Source organism: Harmonia axyridis, chromosome 1 (assembly GCF_914767665.1).
Source record: "Harmonia axyridis chromosome 1, icHarAxyr1.1, whole genome shotgun sequence".
NCBI lineage: Eukaryota > Metazoa > Arthropoda > Insecta > Coleoptera > Coccinellidae > Harmonia > Harmonia axyridis.
The window spans coordinates 13,148,375-13,165,230 of NC_059501.1; the positions used below are offsets into that span (position 1 = coordinate 13,148,375).

The 16,856-nt window shown below is 31.2% G+C and overlaps 2 protein-coding genes and 1 long non-coding RNA gene across 3 annotated transcripts; 1 reads left to right on the forward strand and 2 right to left on the reverse strand.

Annotated features, from left to right (window-relative positions):
- Positions 1 to 738: 738 nt before the first annotated feature.
- Positions 739 to 1,726, forward strand: LOC123681796. Its single transcript, XR_006747719.1, has 2 exons — positions 739 to 1,428; positions 1,487 to 1,726. It is a non-coding gene; the product is annotated as an uncharacterized LOC123681796 (long non-coding RNA).
- An 891-nt stretch (positions 1,727 to 2,617) lies between these two features.
- LOC123681779 (PX domain-containing protein kinase-like protein) lies at positions 2,618 to 12,259 on the reverse strand. The gene is made up of 8 exons (XM_045620072.1): positions 11,901 to 12,259; positions 11,659 to 11,847; positions 11,507 to 11,603; positions 7,128 to 7,354; positions 6,444 to 6,687; positions 6,152 to 6,391; positions 5,340 to 5,777; positions 2,618 to 2,951 (listed from the first exon to the last, which is right to left on the reverse strand). The coding sequence occupies exons 1-8, from the start codon at positions 12,000 to 12,002 to the stop codon at positions 2,764 to 2,766; spliced, it is 1,725 nt and encodes a 574-aa protein (XP_045476028.1). The 5' UTR covers positions 12,003 to 12,259; the 3' UTR covers positions 2,618 to 2,763.
- Positions 12,260 to 12,759: 500 nt separating this feature from the next.
- On the reverse strand, positions 12,760 to 15,685 carry LOC123681787. Its single transcript, XM_045620080.1, has 3 exons — positions 15,467 to 15,685; positions 14,102 to 14,191; positions 12,760 to 13,051 (listed from the first exon to the last, which is right to left on the reverse strand). The coding sequence occupies exons 1-3, from the start codon at positions 15,516 to 15,518 to the stop codon at positions 12,882 to 12,884; spliced, it is 312 nt and encodes a 103-aa protein (XP_045476036.1). The 5' UTR covers positions 15,519 to 15,685; the 3' UTR covers positions 12,760 to 12,881.
- Between the last annotated feature and the right edge of the window lie 1,171 nt (positions 15,686 to 16,856).

Consider the following 16,856-nt stretch of genomic DNA (forward strand, 5'->3'; position numbering starts at 1 on the left):
TGAAATTAATGAAATATTTCCATAAATATAATTTAGTGATTTTTGCATTGAAAAATGTTGGTTGACAGAACTGATTTCTTTAAGGCAAATTGATGAATTGACAGATAAAGCCGTGGCGGAAAGTTCGGAGTACCAACATAGAATAATAAAATATAACCATGAAAACTGTGCGTTTCTGATATATTCTCGCACGATTTTGTTCTACAAGATGTAGAAGAATGAACGGAATAACCACAGAATTAGAGAAATAATCTTTCTATATATATTCTAAGATGTCTAGGAAACCTGGTGTGTCTACTTATACCTGTAGAACTTTCAGACAAAACGTGAGATTTTTCAGATTTATACCTACTTGATTTCAAGGGATTATATTTGACATTTCTCTCGGCTCTCGTGACCTTTGAGTATAGAACAATAATATTTATATTCTATGCTCGTAACAATCTTCTAAACTTTGTCATTCATTTCATTGAAATTTCGATAGGAACTGAATTTTAATTTATTGTGAAAGTTGGTAAAGCCTAAAATCAGTATTTCATTTTTAAACGGCGCCAGGCAGATAGCGGGAATTCGAAAATTTCTGAAGAGCGCCACCTTACAGAACTCTGGTGAAGCAGAACACCAAAGCAACAGGTGGGTCTTAAGAGTCTGTTTACACCACACTGCTTGGGAAGCTGTTATCTGTGGAGGGGTCGCAACATAAAGGGGCAAGAGCGGGTGGGCGTCGACTATCGTGGTAAAAATATCGTGAACGTATTAGGCCCTCAGCCCAGAGAGAAAGCGCCCAATGCTAGCATATTTAGTATTCTGTGGCTAGCACTAGCGGTTTCACCACAGACAGTAATCTGTGGTTTCACCCCCCTGGTTTGTATTCCGAACACTGACAGGAGAACTAAAATGGCGGTGTGTGACGTCATCACTAATAGAGCGAATAGGCAAAAATTTGTTTTAAATTTTCCGTGTTAAATGGTATTACTCTGCCAATGCGAAACTAAAATTACATGTAAAATATGTGGGAAAAAGAACAAGGTTGTGGAAAAAATGTTGGCTGCAACATGTTTGTGTTTAATTTTATAATTCTCGGTATTTCAGGGGAATTTTGAGCCAAAAATTACTAATTTGATGTTAGAACCAATTCCAAAATTCGATGTTTACTCAATAATTGAAAAAATTCGATCGAAATTAAATTTAGAATTAAACATCAAAATAAAAACGAATATTCATGTGATTTTCTGTAGATTTTACAGAAAAAGAATAATTTAATTCTTCAGGAAAGAAACAGAAAAAGAAGATAATCCTAATCTATGTAATAAAATGACACTTTGACATATCCTTGACATTTCCATTTCATATTTAATTCAATACTATAATCGTTAACTTTGTTATCTAATAGTTAACTTCTCTTTTTAAATTTATCCCAAATTTCAGGTAATCAATATATTCTGAACCCATTTCTTGGGAATTTTAAAATATATATTTTTTTTAGCCATGCTGTCTTTAGCTCGAGTTGCTTCTAGAAATGTTATGCAAGTTAGGAATTACCAACATGTAATAACATCTCCACCTCAAAATAGAGTGGGATTACCTCATAAGTTTATTCATATGGCACTCATTACAGGAGCAATGTTGGGTGTTCCCGCGTATATATGTGTAAATTTCAAACATTACAAAGCAGATGCTTAAATACTTGAAATTTTAATGTAGTAATATATAAGGTTATTAGCAACAATATTTTTATCTTACCTTGAATTTTCCCGAATACCCTAACTTTACTTCATGAAACCAACTCCTGGGGGGTGTCGACCTTAACTACAGACACCTATTTTCTTGAGCAAACGCTGATACAGAATCTGTCAGACCCCTTTTTCATGTGGCTTTCTCCCAGTTTTTCACAACACTTCAGGATGATATTTTAATTGAAAAAGATCATTTACCTCATTCAGAAATCAGAGATAGTCACAAAATCTTCAATTGTTGGAAGTAATATAGTATTTGGGAAATCACCAAACATTTTTCAGGAGAAAATCTCGATGAGTTTATATCAGCCTGTTTCAAAGTTATGAAATCAAAACAGTTTGATTTCTTTTGAAAAAGTATTTTCTTAAGTATGAAGAATAAGTAAAATATAAACTAAACATTAAAAAAAAGAACAAAAAATATATTTGCTCAGTATGCCGCAACAAACTAGGCAAAGTTATCATAAGCATTGAAGACAAATTGGTTTTTTGAAAGTTACGAAAGCACATGTGGTCTTGCTTCTTAATCTCGGAGGATATGTGGCAAGATTTTCTGTGAGAGTAGCTCCATCTAGAGTTTGACGCTCCGGTATAGAATTTAACAGCCAAATATTCAAAATTTCAAGACAAGAAATACGACTTCCGTCAAAAAACATCATCATATCTATATAAGATCTTTTATTTTAGGCTGTATTTTACTTCAGAAATAATTTTATCAATTTATTTTCAACCTCAAAACAGATTTCACTGTATTCTAAAAATATTTGATATCAATAGATTCAATGATGGAAATGAAACGAAGTTTAGTGTATTTCAAGTGTAATTATTCTTTTATCATATTCGGAAAGTGCCCTTACAATATTTTGTAAAAAAAAAACAAATTTTGATATATAATATATTACACACAATGATTTTTGTTTCACAATAAAAATACACATAGTTTTTACATATAATCATCTATATAATATAATAGGAAGGAAGATATCACAATTAATAAAATATATAAGTAGAAATGTTTTTTATCGAATTACTTTTTTGTTTGTGATTTACGTAATGATGATTTATTGAAATTGCATATAGCACCCAATAAAGCAGATCTATCATCTGTAGCTACTATTGGGGGAGATCTAGGGGGGGCTGAAACTTTGGGAATGTCGCCGTTAGATATCATAGGTGGCGGTGGTGGAGGAGGTGGCGGTGAAGGAACATGTGAACCTAAAAAAAAAATGTGAATTTATATTAATTAAAAAGAACTAATTTGATTGGTATGCAATAATAAATGAATAAATATATGTTTATTCTTAAAAAATTAATAATAACATGGATAATATAAGGGGAGTTTAACAAGAAAATAGAAATCAAATAATTTGACAACTTTGTGTCTAATCCTTCACAATAATATATCTGTATGATATATTTAGTTTATTTTGTCTTGGAATATATTCCAATTCTAAAAATTACAAATTTAATAACTATTTGATTTATATTGAATATCCTTCATCAAGAAGACTCATTAAACTTTTATAAAGAAAATAGAAATTAACGTAGAGCATATACAGGGTGGCCACTTTTTCAATGGGATTGTATTGGTAACTTTTAAACCATAAGAGTTAGAAGATCGATCAAATGGAGAAAAAGTTGCATGCATAGAAGCATTATCAAGCAGTTCAAACAAATCGAGATTATCAGGGCCGGTTATTGAGATATCATAAAAAAAGTAAATTCTGTCATTTTGATTTTTCTTTTTTTCCCACTTTATTTCAAATATTATCAAAAAATCTTACAGGAATTTTTTATTTGACAGTAAATTGTTCCCAATTTGACGTAATCAGATTTCGTATCCAACGTTTCGTGCTCGCTGGGCCACCCTCAACCTCATTTTTTTCAATACGGACCTGTATATTTTATGACACTTTTCGAAATAACTTTTAACGCTGAATTCAACTTTATATCATACAATGTCATGCAAAGTTGATTTTCAGGTGATTTTGACCCTTATCCAAATTTCTTTGGGTCGGATCTGAATTACATTCAGGTACCTTTAGTTTAATTAACAACATGCAATACATTACGATGAGAAAATCAACTTACTCATCTTGAACTAAATGGAACATATCAGAATCAAATCAAGAAACAAGTAATAATTATTTACATATCTCAATTCATAATGATTAAACGAATTATCATTTAATGAAAGAAAAATCGAATGATTATTCGAAAGTTAATGAAAATGAATGAAGTAAGTGTTCGCAATGTCCACCATTTCGTAAAATGCCCTTACTTAACGGTTCTGGAACCCATACTTCTTATACATTTGCTTATTTCGTCTTCTTGAATACCTTCCAATACATTATCAATCTTCTCGCGAGAAATCACTATTGTTGGATTTGTGATCTGTTCCAGAATCGAACTTCATTTTGATATCATTACGATATAAGTTTTGAAGGCTTGGTAATCAAATTTGAAATCATTGTATTCGCGTCTGTTGACTATTTTATTAACAGCAGTTTTTGATAAATTGCATTCACTACAGATCCGACCCAAAGAAATCTGGATAAGGGTCAGTATCACCTGAAAATCAACTTTGAATGACATTGTATGATATAAAGTTGAATTCAGCGTTAAAAGTTATTTCGAAAAGTGTCATAAAATAAACAGGTCCGTATTGAAAAAAATGAGGTTGAGGGTGGCCCAAAGAGCACGAAACGTTGGATACGAAATCTGATTACGTCAAATTGAGAACAATTTACTGTCGAATAAAAAATTCCTGTAAGATTTTTTGATAATATTTGAAATAAAGTGGGAAAAAAAGAAAAATCAAAATGACAGAATTTACTTTTTTTATGATATCTCAATAACCGGCCCTGATAATCTCGATTTGTTTGAACTGCTTGATAATGCTTCTATGCATGCAACTTTTTCTCCATTTGACCGACCTTCAAACTATTATGGTTTAAAAGTTACCAATACAATACCATTGAAAAAGTGGCCACCCTGTATATTGTTCTCATCATTGATTGGTTGGACGATTCCCTTGAAACAACCAAAACATTACTTTCCCGGGCCGGTATTTGAATTTCCGACTCTAGAATTAGGAATACAATCATAACCTGTGGGCCAACCTTCTGTATATACCAAATTGAAGAAAATAATTCAATATTTAAGAATTTACTATTTCAGCTTCTTTGGATAATTTCGTGAAATACTAGTCCAATTCTGATGAAATTCAGTATGGGTATTTCTTTTGGGACATCAAAGTTTCCATAGGATATGCATTATGCATGCTTATATTAGAAGTTGAAGATTGTGATAGTCCAAAAATAACATACTGTGAAGTGCTGTTTTTTTAGAAACAATGAACAAAGAAGCATTGACAAAATATTTCTCTAGCGATATAATTTTGCATGAATCTTTATGCACCAATTATACATTCATTTTAAAATTTGAATTTTATATGGTTATAACCAAAAAAATATTAGGTCTTTTCTATTTTTAAAAATTTCAAGTCTTTAGGTATTGTTTTCATATGACAGCCACTCAAAATGCGAATATTGTAAACATTGTGGTAGAATGCTCTCAAAAATCATAATGAAGAGTACTCACTTGTTCTTGAAGGAGGTGTTGCCGTACCTACTGAAGTTGCAGTACTACTGTTAACACTATCTGCCTTTTCCGCCTCAATAGACTGCTGCCTCAATTTTTCTTGCTTTTTCTGCTGTTCTTTTGCTAATAACTTCTGGTCGTGTCTATGTTTATGTCTCTGTTTCTTTTTCTCTTCTTCAGAACTCATCATTTCTTGCACTTTGACTAGACGTTTCTGACTTCTGACCATCTTTTGTTCATCTTTTAATCGATTTTCTATTTGACATTGAACAAGTTTCAACTTTTCTTTGTTCGAACTTGACAATTTGAGAGATATCTTCTCAGTATGTGCAACATTTGTAGTCACCGTAGAGAAAAACGGTTGATTAAGCAAATCATCTATAGATGGCAATCCTGATTTACATGCGTCAAATGATAAAATTGATTCTAATACTGATTCTGAAAAAATGCAATATTACAAATGTATTATCATCTTGAAACATTATTTCATATATTCTAAATTGGATGATTGATTTTTCCTATGAAAAGTCTTGTATTTTATACATAGTAATTGTGTGGTAATTTCAATCTATTATTTTAATTCACTTTTAATGTTATCTACTTATTAACTTATTATTGCAAGAATAATAGTTGCAAAACCAATGATTCAAGTTAAGTCACTTTGAGACGATTTGTTTTCATTGTATAAGGTAGCAGGTAAAAATATCTTTTCTCAAAGTACATAATTTAATAATAACATTTTCAAAACTAACAGGCAAAAATAGGAGAAAGGATTATGATAAAATTACCTTTGTCTGAGTATTTTCACTTACTTATTGGTAGACTGCAGTCTGGAAAGTTTTCCACTACACTCTCATGTAAAGGTGCACCAAAAGTCATTTCGTATAATGTATGTCCGAAACAATAAACGTCAATAGCTTCCAAGCTACTTATTTTTCTATGTTGCATAAAATAAGGTCTATAAAATGATGGAACTCCGAGTACTCCATTTTCTATGTCCAGCAATCTTACCCTATCATTTTCCACTATTAAATTTCCTGTATGTAAATGACCTGAAATTAAAATTTTTAATGCTTTATTCATCTTTTTTGAATACCGACTTACCATAAGGTATTCCTTTATCATGTAAAAATTTTAATCCTTCAAGTATTTGTCTACCATACAAAGCTATTTGGCTAGCTCCTAATGGTTTGTGCCCTTTAGGATTCCCATACTTCTTCAAAAAAGACTGTTTTGGTTTTGAGTTACATAAAAGATCTCTTAAAGTACCATCTTTTCGAAAAAGTCTGACTACCAAACCCCCAACATCATTGCACAAACACATCTCTACGGGATGAATGAATGGGTGCTAAAAATGAAAAAAAATACATATTCAACTCTCTCCTGTAACTTCAAATCGAATAGGGATGACATGGATAGAATCGAAATGTACCAGAATCGTTTTAAATAGGTATTCTGTCACTCAAGTAGAATTACTAGAATATTAATTAAAATTTACATTTGGCGACATGTGTGAAATATTCCGATTTCTCAGATTACGATACGATCTGTTTGTTTCTATTCGAGTTACAGAAAAAGGCCCATTGATTGATGGTGGTACAAGTTTGTTGTTGTTTTGGGTAGCCTAAACTTTCTATATTCTTTTCTGTACTTCTTTATGACTATGAATTTTAGTTTAGAAAAGAGGTTATGATATGTGTGCAGATGAATAAATAATAAAACTGGAAATTTCATTATCAAAAAATGCCCCAACTCACCATCGTGTAATGATCATTATTTTTTACAAACCTGAATTTGAGATAGACTTTTGAAGAAACTATGCATGTCTTTATCGTCCAAATACTTATCAGGTCCAAAATCTGTCCAACTCCCCCAAAATTCTGTATTGGCAACATTCTTGTTTTTAAGATGGTAGTAATGTTTTCTGATTCTCCATCCTATTTCTGCCAAGGGGGACACTACTTCCCAACCTACTTCACCTCTAAGTGCTAAAGATATATGCTGCAGTGCAATTTCTGAAAACAATCCAAAGTTTTTTAATGGAAACACAAGTGATTATAATAACATATAAAGCGAAATTCCTATCATCCAACCGGGGTATTTGAAGCTGAGATCATTGATTTTAAATAAAATTAAAAGAATTGCAATTCCTAAATTATAAGCCCTATTACTTTCCAATGGAGATTAATATTTTTATTAGATTCTAAAAGTTTATTATTGGATCTAACAAACTAAAATTAATTGATAAATACTCAGATGAATATTAATAAAAGAAATAAAACATTTGACTATAGGTTTCACAATTTTAATAATTAATTTAATTTCTCATTGACATGCATATTTCGGGTTTCATCCCATTCTCAAAACTGAATATAAAATATACACAAGCACATTTATGCATTATTAAGGTACATATGTAAAAACCGGAAACAGGCGGACATCTAAATCATCATTTAGAATTGAAAGATTTTGTTTTAGGCTGAAGATATTCATAAAAACTCGAAGAGGTCGAAACATTTATCTTTATCACCTTTGTGTAAAATTTTTGTTTTATTGCTTATTGTCTTATCATTCCTGACGTAACCTATTACTTATACTTTAAACTATTCCCTAAGAAGTTCATTTGAGATATTTCAAATTGTACATTTGTAAAATTCATCGCCTTTTCATGAAAGTTTATGTTGGCATCACTCACAGATGATAATGAATTATTCTCACACATTTTCAACTTATTCGAAAGATTTTCTAGTTTTTAAGTTGAGACTGATGTTGGTTATGTCCTAAAAACCTCACTTCCTCTCTGATGGCAAAATCCTAATAATCAAACTCAACAGGGCTAATTCGGTAGAATAATTAACAATGTATACATATATATGTTTATCTCTTAGTGATAAACTTTGTGAAAGAATAAGACAAAATGATATTGATGTTTTATGTGCCAATAAAAAAAATTTAAGATCAATATTTTTTAGTGATAAGAATTTCAAAGTTGAGTGGTTTTTATAAGCGGTTTTGTGAATGTCCTGCATTTTATATATGTTAGAGTGGTTGATCTCTCAGAATTAGAATGGAAGAACATAAAAATTGATTCTTCAAAATAAGTCAACAACTGACTTTTTCAATCACTTCATGGATCTCTTGAAGTTTTTGGAAATATCTTCAGCTCAAAAACAAAATCATTGAATAAATTGACTTTGAAACGGAGTTCAATAAATATATTGAAAATTGGAATGAATATTATTAGAAATTTCTAGTGAGAGTAGAGTACTTTAGATGAGAGATAATAAATAGGACAAATAAAATATTTTTTTTTATTTTTATTTATTTAACCATTCAGAGCAGTCAATCCAAATAATGCAATGAAACAAAAACTATTATAAATTAAGATGTGTCTCTAATAAATCACTCTGTTGATTGTAGTTAAGACCACGCGAATTATAGTTTTTAATGATTCTGAAGCGTAGTAAATGCTAGGTTTTTTTGATTCATTGACAAATATTAAATGTACTAAAACGAGAAATTCAAGTCATTATTATGGAGATCATTCAAACTGATATAAGGATAAATCATACTCAGTTGAAACCAGACAACTGAATAAAAAAAATTTAATTAAGCATTATTATTTCGAAATTTAATTTGGTTTAGCCTATGAGCCATTATTTACCAAGTTGATTACAGGGAAATTTCCATTTATGAATAGCCTCTTTGAGTTAATTCGCAATTTAATTGTTTGTTCGCATTTTTGATTACCTGATAAGACATGACCTTCAAAATCAACTCATTGTGAAACAAAAAAATTGAGTAAAAATAAATTACGAAATATTTCCAGAATTAGCCAATTATTGAAAAGGTATAATCAGAGTGCTGTCGAATCTAGAATTGAAATATCAAAGGAGCTTGCGAAAATCCGACATGAATTGATTACAGTAACAATTTTTATTTGAGAATTTTTTGAAGTCCCAATTCTGATAATCTATATAAAACCATTTTATAAAGATTACTTGTTATAATATGACATAACTAATGAATGTTTTCTTGTATATCGAAAATCCAACAAATCTGGATATTCAAGCCAGTAAGAATGGTGTAAAGTAGTCTCTGAAATTGGCAGAATTCCCATTCTTCAATTCCATGAAAAATCAATTACTATTGTTTCTTTTCACACTTTGAGGAAAGACCAAATTTTCAATTGAAAGTCTAGATATGTTGCCAATAAACTGAAATATATCTGATTGAATCTAATTTTTCAATAAAGCGTTGAATTGTTCTACGATGCCTTGATGCACCATGACATCGTAAAAGGTGAGCAATGCGTTATTAGGTAATTCCTAAGAATATAACAGATTTTGAAATGTTGGAGAATCCAGTGAATTGAACATATTTTATAAAGAAAATGTAAATTAGGAAAATAGAAACGTTCTTTCACGATGAAAATAAAGATATATGGAAATATTTCAAAAGAACAAGTATATTATTTGCCAATTGATCTTTAATCAAAAAGCACCAACCGATACCATGACATTGTTTGATCATTTTTGATTTTTTGGAAGTTCTTGGTAGAAAAAAAAAAAAAACAATGTTATGCGTTCTGTACACGTAGCGTATCGTCAAAAATTGTACAAGATTTGCCTTGCAGCGACGATTGCTATAGATTAGGGATGTTACGGAGCTTTTATTCCGATGAATCGAAAATTCCGTTTCTGACACTTTTGAATCAGAGTTTGAGAATGTTACTGAATTACTAACGAAGTCAGATTTAGATTGACTGTCAAAGCAGTGAAGTCTGCCTCATGCTACATTCTTTTGAAGAGATTACCCGGAGTCTGAGCGATAGCAATACCTGCATTTCATCAGTAATTCCAATGATACACTGACTGAAGTTAACATTACAAATGAAAAATAATAAACCAGACACTAATGAAAGATTCGAAATTCCAAAAAATGTAGCCTCCACCAACTGAATTCAAGATTCGGAGACCTCACTTTGAACATGTAATTTGCAACGGCCACATTTCTAGATCTGGAATTTGTTGAAGTGATGCATATTCTCGCATTAACTATATTTTTGATATAATTTATTTATTTATGGACAAGCCATTTTACATTAAAAGTGAGCAAAAAAAAAGAATAAATTCATAAAAAGGATTAATCTAAACACTGTTACAAAGATTCAAAATATTTTTTAATGCTCACATGTGTTTTCAAGCCAAAATGAATATCAAAATGTGTTTGTGAAGCAACTTGATCAAGAGAATGTATAGGTACAACAATTTATGAATGAGATAGCACCTGATACGCATAACTGATGACTTTGTTTGAAAGCAGTGATACTTCTCAAATAATCTAATTTTTGCTTGAGTCGTTTTTTTTATCTGCCTACAATCTATGAAATACAATTTTGAAAAGTCTAATACAACAAATTTTCTTTACTGGATATTCCAAGTAAATTGCAGTTAAGGGATTGTGATTAGGTGGAGTATCTTAAGCTAGACTTCTCCCCTATATCAAATATTTTTTTTCTTACAATAAAGGTACTATTATTAATATTAAAATGTCAAAGATATCAATGTACGAGTTTTAAAAATAACCAAATTTAATTTTTCAGGGGAATATTGCTGAAATGAAAATTTTGTTACAAGTGGAATAAAAAGTTCAATCACCTATTACAATAGATTATTAAAATTCAATGACCTGAATCAGTTTATGAGTTTGATTTTAGAGTCACTTTCAGTTGTGATTAGAGTATGACAGAATATATTTAAAGAAAATTTATAAATATAAATAAGGTTGAATTTCCCAATAATCACAGTGGTATGGAACAATACTAAACAATAAAAAATATTTCAGGCAGAGAATAGATAACAAAAAGATAAAATGAGCAACTTTGATACAATATAAGTAGAATTTTTTCAAACCAATTTAAGTCATCTAATTAAGCTGAACTTAAACATCACCCATCTTTCGTTTTCAATTAGTTCCCCACATTCATTCTAACTCATCTTTCTCATACAAACTAACCTAGCTCAAAAGGTAGTTAAGTTAGATTAGTTGAGTTGAAGCAATCTCGGATTAATTAAAAATTTTAGATTTGTTCACAACAACGCTACTATAGTTAACTTGAGTGATAATTCAGAGTGTAAAAGCAAGTAATAAAATAATTATCTTACCACTAAATGGTTGACAATAGTTAGCAGGATCTATAAAAGATCTAGCAGGAAGTGAAGACACTAGTATTGGATTCATAAGGATCAAGTTCAGATATTTCTGAAATAAAGAGTTTTAATTGACATAAACAACTTTTCATTTATTAATTCAATACCTGCAAACCTTTCAGTCTTTCATTAATGAAATCAGGGTCAAAGTTGCCGATGAGTTTCTTTGGTGGAAATGATAATTGCAACCCCGATGATTGTAAATAGGTATGAAGCTTATGGAAATCATTATATCGTTTAGATATCCTCCAAGTTTCGTCGGAAAATGGTCCCCTATGTACTTTTATGATGAACTCCTAATTAAGTACGTCAATAAATAATGAGACAAATAAATTAAATTTCATCTTACAGTATGTCCGTTAACGCTTTTCCAGTTTTCAATAATACATGATAAAGGTTCTGTATCATCTAACAATATTTTATTAGAAGTTTCTTTCTCGAAAATAGCCATTGATGTGCAAACATTTGCTTGGAACAATGTTTTAAATCCATTAGATACATAAACATTACGCTGTTTCAGGATGTAGGCATCAAATGTCCGAAACTCAACCACTCGACCACGTCATACCTCTTTCATTTTATGAATGTGATGAATCAGTACAAATTAACAATTAAATAATTTACTGTCGAACTACACTGTCTATTATTATTTATTTTCGGGGAATTTATCAGAAAACTTTGCGTAATAGTTGACACTGACAGAAGTGACAGATGATGACAGATGATAATATAAGATTCTGTAGAAAAATATTGAACGCAGCCAGTATTTTTTTCAGTATACATCTATGAAGTAATAAATATATATATAAAATTCAAAGGGAGTGATGATTTATATTACTCTATTGTTATTGTTGGGACTCGATAATTAAATTATTATTTTTTCTACAATTTATTACTCTATGGTTCATTCTAAGATTTTCAAGTGAACGTTAGGCAATTTGCATTTATTAAATTGTATTGTGGGTAATAGTTTTTGAAATATTGAGGGGCTGCGTTTCAGTTTTGGTTTTCTTTTCATTTTTTTTTTATAATATGAGCGATAATTACAATTTATTCAGAATCAGGTGTGATAAATAATCGATCCTGCCGATCCATACATTTTACTGAATAAATAATCGGAAGAATCGCAAAATTAGAAAATAATAAAATAAAATTATCGTGAGAAATGCAAATGCTTTATAGAATGTTCATGAAAGGATGAAATGGAATAAGATAATAGAAAAACTTTAATATGCTAGGTATATATAAGTATATGTTTTTGGATTATGATAACATTTTCAAATGAAATTAAGTATGAAATATTCAAATTTGCATAAAATGTTTCTATCCTTTATGAGTTGTTGAAGACGTGCAATGCTATCATGATGACTGGAAATATTGCAGGTAAATATATTCTAACGCCTCCAGAGTTACACATATCCGTATTACAAGTTATGCATTGGGCACTATCTCCTGCATTCTTACATACTGATGGATTTTGACATCCTCTGGTTATCTTTTCTGAAAAAAGTCCTAAATGTATTTTTTTATTCATATACTCAACATTCTATGGGATAGGAGGGTTCCGTATATACAGGGTGTTCCTAAAACTAAAATGAGAGATTCGTTGGATAATTTTAAGAAAAAAAATCCTAAATGGGTCCGCAAATTCTTTGTTTTTGAGAGATGGGTGTCTCTCGAAAACCGTAGTCCTACTTTTTTGTGATGATTATACCACTATACCAGTTTATCGACAAAACAACAAACCATAAAGTGAAATACTGTACCAAAGTTTCTTCTTACATTTTTCTGAACTACCAGTGGTGCACCAAAAAGCGGACACTGCTCCAGAAAAAACAGCACCTTGTAAATTTGCAATGAAAATTAGCATATCACGTGATGAAAACTTTAGATTGGAATATTCATGTGAAGGGAAAGCGAGAAGGAAGGTGCTTCGAGAAAAAAACTAAAGCGTTTGTGGGTCTATGTTTACCGGACTTTCTTCCTGAAAATGATCCGAGGAATGCCATCATTCGTATACCTCCAATTTAGGGGAATCCTGTATGAAGACAGTTGTGCAGAGAAGCTAAACTTATCTGGTTACTATAGGCTTTTCAGTGCTGTCCCTTATTTATTTTTATTCATATTGACAGGACTCAGCGCATAAGCTTAAATTATTTTTGACCCTACAGGCTGATCCGAAAGTACTGAAACATGATACCACCTTGTTGTCATCATTTATCTGCGGTACTTTAACTGTATGCGTAAAAAGAATACTGCCAGCTCCAATACAAAATATGAAATGCAAAGCATTTTGGAAATTATTAATTTTAGCCACAATATGTCTAGACATGAGTGAACACTACTCACTAGGCTATCCGACAAGCAAAAAACATTCAGAGCATACCATTTGAAAAAATGGACATTTTGACGAAATCGAGTGATAAAGGAAAATGAAGATTACAGAGAAGAATTTGTGCTGAACCGGGGCGGTAGCTAGTATTTGAGCAAACTAAAAAGTAGTTGAGCAGCTAGCTGTTCATAAAAGGGAAATAATTTATGGGTACTTACTAGTCACATTATCCATGTAACGGAAGCATACATCCCCATTACTACAATTGACTCCTTTGGCAGAATTGTCAGCACATAACAGTGACGATACTGTAAAAATAAAATATTGAATCATTTTAAAACGAGAAAGGCACTTACCCGAATTCAGGAGTTTTTGCGCGCTTGTTTGTAGGTATTCATGTAATTTTTTCTCGAGATTCTGCAAGTAGATTTTTGATTCTATATACCTACTTAATTCATTAAATATTCTAATAAACATAAGTCTTAGTGAACATGAAGAATGAGGTGATATTTCAAAACAATGTCGTTGGTCAGTATTAGTATCACTTCTGGAGTAATTTTCTCAAGCCAAAACGCTTATAATAATAAAAAATTCATGCTTAGAATGTTCGATTTTCCTTTTTTAATGCCTTATACTGGGTGTTTCTTTGGGAAACGGAAATACTTCGCAGGTGCATAGGTGGCACCAAGGCGGTTCTGGAGATACCCCTTTTATTGGGTCTTACTGTCTTCGTAGCCAAGATACAGGGTGTTTTATGAATTTTGCGCGTTTCTTTCTGAGGTCATATCAAACGAACCACCCGGTATATTTTCTTCATATTTGGCCAATAGGTTCTTAGTTGAGAGCTCAAACGTATTATGCAATAACCGCCTTGAAAATCCAGGTCCGGGTTAACAAAAAATTATGAATCGTTTGAATCCTCGTAACAACACCCTGTACATCGGAATTTTGAAAAACTGTTTTGATATTCGGATATACCACTAAAAACTAAACTGAGACGTGTAATTCAAATTTTCGCGCAGACAGTTTTACTGCACAAATTTTCAACGTAAAAGTGAAGTTTTTAAGAACTTGGATACCTGAAAGTGGTTTGAAGTGACTTTTAACAATGAATTATCAAAAATATTGAATCCATAATTATTTCAAGATTACTTAACAGTAACAGTACTTAAAAAAATCACCCGGTATATGTAGAAAGATTAACTGTTTTCAAATTCCTTTTCTGGCTGAAAAATAATTTCCTGCGAATAATATGAAAAATAAAGGAATGAAAAACCATTCAAATGAGGTATCACATAACATATTAAAGAAACATATTCATGTCATCACCATACCTCTTATCAGAAGTTGGGCAATTGCAGAAATTATCTGTTTCAGTTTTTTCCTCGAAATTTCAGATGTAATCCTTCAAAGAAAATGTATATATTTTAAACTTTAAAAGCTTATAAGTATGTACCTACATATTCATTCATTCATATAAAGATTCAAAAATGATGATGATATTTTGAGGTTGACTCAGCATTATAGAAGTGTTACTTTCGTCCGAGTGAATAACTAATAGATATCAATCTATTTTGACTCACCAGTATGAAATAGTAGAAAAACACCCACACAAACAATAATTTTATGCCACATTTTCGCAGTGTCAACCAGAAACTGATTTAATGAATTGAAATTTCTTATCGAATGGGGTAGATAATAATTGCTTCCTTTTTCAGAACAAGCAATTTCCCGGGTCTCACTTTGATATGCTCTTTTCAAGTCATTAGGTTTATTATGAAAATTAAACTCTAAGTGACTTGGAAATCTGTGGCATGGTGTGTACCTATTATCAAGAAAATTTATCTGCGGTTTAAGCGCAGAACCTCAGCAAGGAATGTTTTTGCATTTCATTCATTTTCTGATACATTAACTTGCTCAAATAAATAATTAACGCACGTAGTAGTTTTAAGCTACAAGATAATCAAAAGCATTACGGTTCATTATCTCAATGGTTATGGAAACTACCGTTTGATGATCATTAATGAAAAAAATTTCAATGAATATGTGGCGATGGGATTCGAATTAATAACTCGAAAATTATACGGTCTAGGACTTTGTGGAGAAGGAATTTGTATAGGATACCATAGTATGTATACCTTTCATGATGATACAAGGTGTCTCAAAAGAAAGTTTATATGTTTTCAGATTACTGGGCGAACGCAACAATTTTGAGGGGCGCGAGGTACATGTCAATCGGTATTCGGTAGCCTGGTTCTTTTGAATTTAATCGCTATGCAGCGGTTTTTTGGGAGCGGATCGCACGTTATGTGTACGTAATTCTGCGACTACAACAAGAAGACATTTCTCCAATATTCGATGTTTTTTGTCACTTGAATGACCCGCCAAGTATTCCTCTCACTTGGAAATGGGTAAAAAAGAACAGAAGAGAACGTGGAATGGGTCAGTCAGTCTGCTCGTGATGATCCCGACCTCTCCATTAGGAAGCATGAAAGTGCTTCGAATGTGAATAGATACTAGCTAGATGGCATTCCCAAAGAGTGTTTTTTCATAATTAATTATATTTTTTCCGAAAAACGGCTGATTTTATAATCGCTTTTTTGAATATGTATAAGCTTTCTTTTGATCAATGATTTTTTTAGATTTGAATCCTTGATTTTAATTGTAATTTTATGAAAAAAATCACGCTACCAACGATTTTGTTAGTGTTATCTGAATTTGAGAAGAGAAATGACTCAATCTCATAGTCCTTCTTGTTCTTGACTTGTTTTGTATGAGGAGCGTATTTTTCTGCAAGTTGAATGATTCGGTATTTCGGTTGAAGTATTTGATGGAACTTTCAAAATTATTTTGTCGAATAAATGTAGTATCATAAATGTAAAATGAAGGCGAAAAATTGAAACAATCGATATTCACAAGCCTCTGTTGAAGCGAATTATTCACCACGGACAGAAACAGATAGTAATCACTTGG

Bases quoted from the DNA above. Each gene is read 5' to 3' on its own strand.
- LOC123681779 (XM_045620072.1), bottom strand. From the start codon at position 12,002: ATGGCTATTTTCGAGAAAGAAACTTCTAATAAAATATTGTTAGATGAT. The intron at 7,355-11,506 runs GTAAGATAATTA...GATTGTTTTCAG, and splicing joins CTATTGTCAACCATTTAGTG to AAATTGCACTGCAGCATATA. The intron at 6,392-6,443 runs GTAAGTCGGTAT...TTTTAATTTCAG, and splicing joins TGATAAAGGAATACCTTATG to GTCATTTACATACAGGAAAT.
- LOC123681787 (XM_045620080.1), bottom strand. From the start codon at position 15,518: ATGTGGCATAAAATTATTGTTTGTGTGGGTGTTTTTCTACTATTTCAT. The intron at 14,192-15,466 runs GTGAGTCAAAAT...TTATTTTTACAG, and splicing joins TTTTCTACTATTTCATACTG to TATCGTCACTGTTATGTGCT. The intron at 13,052-14,101 runs GTAAGTACCCAT...GACTTTTTTCAG, and splicing joins TTACATGGATAATGTGACTA to AAAAGATAACCAGAGGATGT.